The 8,010-nt window shown below is 34.4% G+C and overlaps 1 protein-coding gene across 4 annotated transcripts; it reads right to left on the bottom strand.

Annotated features, from left to right (window-relative positions):
* Positions 1-443: 443 nt before the first annotated feature.
* Positions 444-7,275, bottom strand: LOC141402575 (ubiquitin-protein ligase E3B). 4 transcript variants are annotated; one of them, XM_073984127.1, is made up of 11 exons: positions 6,826-7,275; positions 6,479-6,718; positions 6,178-6,417; positions 6,043-6,113; positions 5,110-5,291; positions 4,655-5,035; positions 3,979-4,586; positions 3,789-3,907; positions 2,987-3,369; positions 1,671-2,468; positions 444-1,603 (listed from the first exon to the last, which is right to left on the bottom strand). In XM_073984127.1, exons 2-11 carry the CDS (start codon positions 6,637-6,639, stop codon positions 1,319-1,321), a joined length of 3,228 nt encoding a protein of 1,075 aa, XP_073840228.1. In that variant the 5' UTR covers positions 6,640-6,718; positions 6,826-7,275; the 3' UTR covers positions 444-1,318. The 4 variants fall into 4 exon arrangements, with proteins under 4 accessions (XP_073840228.1, XP_073840231.1, XP_073840229.1 ...); XM_073984130.1 differs by having other exon boundaries at positions 6,871-7,244; XM_073984128.1 differs by having other exon boundaries at positions 6,479-6,735; positions 6,826-7,243.
* Positions 7,276-8,010: the final 735 nt, after the last annotated feature.

Raw genomic sequence — 8,010 nt, 5'->3', positions numbered from 1 at the left:
GAAATAATAATACGACGATAAAATAGTGAGAAACCAACGGTTATGTCATTTTGGTTATGTCGTGTGCCCACATACCTTGTTTTCAGTTAAATATCTGGTTATAGTGACTTCAAAAAATTGCCAAAAGTTCTGAAAAATAAAAACATTAGAAGCTTTTTGTGCGAAGCTTTTTTATCGAATCACTTTATAATTAAGATTTTATGTAATCTTATGTAGAAACTCATCATGCTATGATACAGTGATATTAGGTTGTCAAAAAGTCATAACCGTAAGCAGCATAGAAACCTACGTAGAAACATAGGTTTGATGCTGGGTTGGCAACCGCAAGCCGAAACACTATGGTTTCGGGTCAACCCGGTACGAATGAACACGCTACCGTGGGATTGAGGGATAATGTCGTGGAAACGTTTATCAGAATCATTTCGAAAACAAAGTATATTATATTTATTGTACACAAACACAGCGTTAAAGTGTTTTATTTGAAAATGATTCAGTGTATACATAATTAATTATACGTTTATTTCAAATATATATGTATTGAAGAATATGCATGTTTATGTTACGTTTATCTCTAAGTTTATGTGAATGTGTGTATAGAATTACAAGATAATGGATTTTTACAGACTACACAAATTTTAATATATTAAAATTGAAATTAAAATTTAAATAGAAGTTAAAAAGAGTATACAACTTAAACAAAAAATAAGCTAAGAAACAATATAATTAAAAAATTTGAAAAAGACCAATAATTTCGTTGGTATAAGATTTTCAAAGACATTTTCAAACCACTTCGTTTTCTTTTTCGAAAAAAAAAAAAAAACTCCAATATCACAGTTGCTAATTATAGATTTGAAATGACAATTAATTAATATAATGTTGACGTGAATAAGCAATATGTAAAAGATATAGCAGCAGCCGGGTTTACATCTACGCTAAATACATACTTATGGAGATACAAATGGGTGGTAGGTAGTACTTTTACGGTTAGTTACAAGTTTCAGGTTTTTCTATGTTACAATCTGATAGTCTATATTGACTTTGTGTTTAGTATTCTTAACACATATTAAGAAATTGAAAATTTGCAAAACCAAAGAGATAAAAGGATACTGATCTTGATTTTTATTATCCCGAATTATGTTCTTGAGGTTTAGGATTACGTTACGACATTGCAAAAAACAAAAACGTGTAAGCAACAATATTAAAAAAGATGTTTAGTGGACATATTGGACAATAATTATTGATATGTGGTTTTCCAAATAAAAATAAAACAATTTGAACATGCATTCATTGGAAATAAATAATAATTTCTAAAGCCAAATTAGGACAGCTCAAATCCGGTATTACTGGTAACAGCGTAACGCAGTTTATCTCTCAGTGTTGACTTCTTCTGATAATTTGGCAACTTGAGTAGATTGAAACATGTTGAAGAGGTGGGTAAACGGTTAAGGGGATCCTTTTTTCGTATTGTAAAGAAACCACGTATCACACTGCCAATAGTATCACCAGTATCCTCATCATCACCAACTTCAACACAACGTATTGAGAAGGGCGGTTCCAAGTGGGCAAAACCCAACAAAGGGGGCTTCGAACAACTTGTGACAAACTGCAAAGAAATTGAAGAAATAATAGTTACAACTTTTTCAGTGCCTCCCACCATTACCCTCACTTACCTTTAAAAACAATTTCTTTTCTTCTTCGGTAAAATCTTTTGCCAAGATATCCCACAACCAACCAATAACACGATGCGAATCATGAAATCCACCATAATATTGGGTATGTTTACGTAAATCTTTTAAATCCAAGGGCACCGTATCACCCGAAATTAAACGTTGCAATTCTGGCGGCGAGAACAACGACAACCATTCGGGATTGACAATGCTGCGAAAACCACGATTGAATGCCTGAGTCTGTTCACGTATTTGTGTGTTCATGTGAAAATAGGCCATATAATGTATATAAACTAATTTATTGTGATCGGTCACAGCACGTCCTTTACCCCCCGGATGCAATTCATGGGTGATAATTTTACCCATTACATCTTGGTCCACTGAAAATGTTAAATTTAAATCGGCCACATCGTGTTCATAGTGTTTGATAAATGTCAGACTTTTATAGAGTTCAGCATCCAATGATGGCAACTCGTCCATACATGAGTACAGAGCCTGGTGAGTTTGTCCCAATAGTTGCGATAGAAAGAAGGAGGCGAATGGTACATCTACGACTATACCCTCATAGACCGCCTTGCCCAGCATGCGACCCACAAATTCAAATAACTGCAAATGATTATCCTGTACATAGGATATGGGAGAAGGATATAGACGTTGTTCTGACGTTGTCTTGAAAAGATTTAAAGCTGGATCGAAGACACGTTTTATAGTTTCTTCCAGAAATTCTTTGAAAACACCATCTTGATCAATGCCAGCTTCATGTAAACCTTGTTGATTGATGAAACGTACTCGTATTACGCCCTAAAAGTATGCAACAGAACATAAGAATATATTGAGATAAAATTATTTAAAAATTTAAAGGGTATTAAATACAACAGATGGCGCTTTCAGCATTGTTGTAACCACCTCTAAAGTGCGACGCACAATGGTGGATCAAGTGGGACGGCATGGAGATAATTGGTAATGTCCAAAGTTAAATGGGGGCATACTAGTTATGTCTGGCGATCTGTTACAGTCTCCACCATTTCTGGAGGGAGCTTTAACATAATCCCTATCGTTGAAATCCAGCACAAGAACGAGTCAGGAGCAACCTTTTAAAGTGCCCCGCCTCTGACATATAATGCATCTCAGCGAAGTTGGGGGGTTTTGTGTATGCAAATGTGTCAAGCTTAATACATCTACATTCATCTGGGGGTTTCATGTTTGCAGAAGAATGAACTCATTTTCAACGGTTTTTTATAATGTGAAAGATTTTCCGATCTCACGCCATTTTTACTCGCTAATTATCTACTACTAGTACACTAATTATTTTGACTTACCTTTAATGCATGAGGTTTCAGTGCGGCCAACTGACGATAACCATCCTCCACAATACGTTCACGATGTACAACTATCAAAGCCGATCGTGGTGATGCACAAGCTGATTCGGTTAAACCCAATACTGCCTTTTCGTTTTGAACAAATTTTCTAAACAGTTTAACACGATCTTCATGAGGTATAATATGAGGCATTTTCTGCAGTAATATTACAGCAAGACGTTTACCCTTTTCCAGATCATTGATGAAAGTAGAAGGTTTCACTTCTGGTATTAACCAATGATTGGGCGGTGTGAAACGGCGACGACAATCTCGTTTATACAGACACAACATTAACATGTGCAACGATACAAAGACAGGAGATTGGGTGATGTTTTTCGTATTTCCTAAAAGCGAAGTGAAAATTAAAATGAAATTAGTTACATGATTGAAGGCATTTTTCGATCTCGCTCAGTCTGTAAATGAGTGAATTCGTGGGGGGTTCAATAATGAAATATTTGGAACAAGTCCAGTTTACGGAAGTTGTACAAAGGTTGTCGTGGGACCTGGATTTTTTCAAAGAAAGTGCATCAACAAAGATCTGTAAGCTCTTTTTCTTTTTTTCATTGCATTGAAAACCGCGCAATGCAATATGAATGCCAATGTGTAAGGCCATTGAGGTCTAAATAACAATGATATAATTTCCCATTAAATAAAACAAAAGCAACTCATACAAGGAACTTTGAAGACCCATATTTCGAAAAATATGTTTAAATTCCAAAATGATAAGGGCCCGTCCTTAAAATGGACTTACGACCATACTTACCAAATATATCTTCATTTATGATGCGATACAAAATATTATTTAAAAAATATGTCAGCATAACAAAATCGTTTAGTTGAAAACATTTCTGTTCGGTGTACATTTCGTGTTCATCAAGGACTCTAAAATATATTAAACAAATAATAAATTCCAAAAAATGTATTTTTTACAAAAGCCACAATCTCCAACTTACGTTACATAGTGAGTCATACAATCACAAAACAACATCAGCATTTGAGTTTGTGGCTTATTTTGAAAATCTTCACACTTGAACAATTCCAAATATTCCTTTAAGGCGCAATTAGGTCCCATTGATGTTAAAAATAGCCACAAATCATAAAACACTTTATCGACAAAACAAATGCCCGTCAATATTTCCAATTTCAGCTGTGACAACGTATTCAGGGCCGAATAATACATGGCACAAATACGTGAAACTTGTATAACTTCAGGCGAATCCAATTTACGCCATGTCACTTTTGTTGATTTATTTAAATTTGTACGGGTTGAACTACGTTCGAGAGCTCGTCGGAATAAGTTACTTGTAGAAGCCAAACTTGGTGGCTGGAATTCGATGCGTTCAAAATTCACATTGATGTCTTTGAGAAGATCACCCAGAAGAATTTGCAAGCAACGCAATGCCCACAACATGTGAAATTGTTTTTTAATTAGGGCAACACATTGATTTTGGGCCGGATCTTTGGATGGTGTATGCCAACCCAATAATTCATGCCACTGTGTGAATACTCCCTTCGATGAAGATGTACTGGGTATGTTTTCAAAAAGCATTGTAACAGTGTTCTAGAAAGAAAAAGATGAATCAAACCCCATTTGAGGAATATTACACATTTATAGCTAATTTTAATTACCGTCAGTAGTGGATAGGATAAAAGTTTTGCCTCCGCCAAATTTTCTATATTAAATAAATTAATTATGTTTCCCAACAAAGCCAAACTTTTGGTACCAGGCATACTAGAGCCATAGTCTTTAAACCAATTCATATCATCCGATATGTTCAAGGCTCTTTTGAGTATCCACATTGAAGACATTTGTTCAATGCATTGAGGTGCCACGGCATTCAAATGATAAACCAGTGCCGGCACCGATAATATCTCAATAAGAAATTGTGCCATGATATTACGAGAGAAGTCACCATCTATTAGTGGACGTGTACACAGTGTCATTATGGCAATCAATGAAACTGGTTTCAATGATAAATCTTCGCGAGCAGTTCCTTTCAAAAGCAGGCTCTAAGCAATATGGAAAGAGAGAGAAGAAGAATTGTTAGCAAATTATTGAGAATTGTAACTTGTTCTCCACTTACCCTCATAATCTTGAAGAAATCATTTTGTATTAAATTGCCTTGAATGTTGCAGCAGATTTTTTGTAATGCTGGTTGTACTTTTTCAAATTGTTTAATTCTTAAAATTCCCCATGATTTTGGTGAAGTGAATACCACCAATGTGTGAAGATATAAAGCCAGAGATATGCTATCAGCATGATTTTCTGAAAAGATGTAATATTAACATACATATAATAAAATGAGGAATAAAGGAGGCTGTGAATGGTGTCATGTTTTTAGGGTTATGTTTTTATGTAGAAAAGAACTACTTCACACGAACATTCCTAAAGCGACAAAGGAAGACTTCTCCCACAAAATGTGAACTCACGAAATATAAGCCAACAATTCATCAATGTGGGACTTATTACAGGTCAAGAGTTTCAGCAAGCGGCTGCCAAAAACAGGTAGGGTTAGAAATATAACGTCAAAATGGGATGACAATGGCATCGGTTACTGTAGATTATGTGAAGAGAAGAGATAGAGACGGCCGAATACATACTCTGCAGGTGGTCTTTTCTGCACGCAAAAAGAAGACTCTCACTTTCTAAACAGACGTAGATCTCATTATTCTTATTAAATTTGTCAAAAACATGTCATGACTTAATAACAACGATCGATTAACAACACATCAATATCCCGCAAAATTCTACTTCGTTGTCAGTTCAACAAAGAAATATCATGAAACATAATCATCTTCAAACCTATCCAGGATGAACACAATGGATCAAAGGATACCATATGATTTGGCAGAGCACCCCATAACCTACAAGCCAACATTACGCTATTGGGGGTTTTGTAATACATATTGTTTTGTCCTATAATTGCATTCAGCGTCTAAGCTAATCATTGCAGCATGATGTTATATAGAACATGCCTAAAACTGTTAAAGCTTTGGCTGCATTCTTAACTATTTACCTGGTTTAATATCCTGAAGTAGTTGAAGAATAAAATTCAGTAGAGTCTTTATGTGCGCTATCCATGCCAAGCTGAAATGTATATAATTTAAATACATTTTAAACTTATAGCTAAATAATTTCAAGAAATACTTACCTCTTTTCTTTTTGCAAACACAAGGTAGCATATGAAAGTTTGGGAGAATCCGTTTCCATTGACTTATTTAAGTAGCGACACAAGCGTTCAATACGCTCACGAGTTTCCTCATTATCTTTGGATAATTTGTAATATGTTAAAAAACGTAAAAACGCTGGATACACAACTGATGCTCCATACAAATCAATTTTTTGTTCATCGCCAGCGACATTATTTGGTAGAAGGGCATCAAAATCTTGTCTGGAAAAGTTAAAAAAATATTAATATTATATTTTGAATACATTAAAGACATAAAACTTACAGTATACGCCTTTGAAAGCGCCTACGACACAAAAATCTTTTAATGGTGGATTGTATCTTAATGGCCGCCTCTGTTCGTTTCTTTTCGAGTGCCCTTTCTTCTCTGGCTGCTTTCGTCTGCTCCAGAAACGATGTCTTCTGTGATTCCGTACCACTGAACATTTTTACAATAGATATGCAAACGGACAGTAAATAAAGCAGATAGTTTTCTTACAAGCTTTTATATAAAGCTGGGTAGTCTCTAAAAAAATAAGGACACTTCATTATATTTATTTATATTTGTAACTATATCGGAATAAAGTTGAGAAACATCTTTATAAGTCAAAATAAAATTTTATAAAAATATACTTCAGAATCTGATGCCGAAGATGAGTCAATGTATATGGAACCCACAACATGGAAACAATTTCCAATAGTATCTGGAAATATGTATAATTGCTTCACTGGATTTGTTAGATTTGTGTACAGACTTTAATTTGTTTTTAAAACTTTTACAGAACTTTAAATTCCGTTGTTTGTGCTGTGATGACATAGTCGTCATAGGTCATTGTTTAACTTGGATTTCACATTAAATTAAATTGGAATTGGCTTGCAAAATAAGTCCTGCATTTGATTGGCAAGGCATTTTTTGTGAGAGACAAAAATTTGCTTAAATGCCAATGACTTTTAAATATTTTTTCATTATTTCTTCACTTTCTTCACTAAAAATAAAATTAACACTAATAATAAAATAAATATTCTTATTCTCAATTTACAGATCTCTAGCTAAAAGGGTTGCCATTGCATTTTATTTACACTGACACCTAAAATGCCCTGTTTACATCAAACGAGCTTAGTTACATAGATATGAGTTCATTATGTTTGGTTTACATTCGGCGTCTTTTCGTGATTTCGAAGGCGTTTCGTGATTTCGCACGGAATCAAGCAAAAATTATCATGATTTCGCATACAAAAATGAAATCATTTCATTTCGTGATTTCAGCGAAATCAACATCGAAATCACAGTACACATGATATACAACCCTGCTTTTGCCTGAAAAAGTACCAAAAGTTGCAACACTTTTCACGTATCACAATAAACAAGGTAGATGGTTAATTGCTGCAACAAATTGTTACAATGTTATTTTTCATTGTGTTCTCGTACTTTTTTAGTGGTAATGTTAGAAAAAAGCGCGAATTGTCAAAAATTGCTTCCCCACACAAAATTCTTAAAAAATATGGGAACGAAAAAATTACGGAAATTACAAAAACTGCAGCAAATCAACGTATCAGCTATCGTATTTAGATGAACATGCTGCTAGTTTCTACTAGGCCAAAATTGTATGGCAGAAAACAGGAGAATAGGGTGTTATTCGGCGCTATTTTTGTTTAAGGAGAATTGCAAGTCTTGCTAGACTTCAGAGTACGGGAACGCATTTTTAGCACTAAACGGGAAAACTGCTGCAAGTTCTGAACACAAATTTTATCTATCAAAATTTATTATTATGATGTCTCAACGATAAAATCATTTTTTATTTTTTCATTTGTTAGTAC

This window comes from Musca autumnalis, unplaced genomic scaffold (assembly GCF_047663935.1).
Source record: "Musca autumnalis isolate F117 unplaced genomic scaffold, ASM4766393v1 scaffold_4, whole genome shotgun sequence".
In the NCBI taxonomy this organism is placed as follows: domain Eukaryota; kingdom Metazoa; phylum Arthropoda; class Insecta; order Diptera; family Muscidae; genus Musca; species Musca autumnalis.
The sequence above is the reverse complement of the archived record's forward strand: the minus strand, read 5'-3'. Positions and strand labels throughout refer to the sequence as shown.

Excerpts from the sequence above, each read along its gene's own strand:
- LOC141402575 (XM_073984127.1), bottom strand. The coding sequence starts at position 6,639 with ATGTTCAGTGGTACGGAATCACAGAAGACATCGTTTCTGGAGCAGACG. Across the intron at positions 6,114-6,177 it reads TGTTTGCAAAAAGAAAAGAG|CTTGGCATGGATAGCGCACA; the intron begins GTAAGTATTTCT and ends TATACATTTCAG. Across the intron at positions 5,036-5,109 it reads ATTTCTTCAAGATTATGAGG|AGCCTGCTTTTGAAAGGAAC; the intron begins GTAAGTGGAGAA and ends CATATTGCTTAG.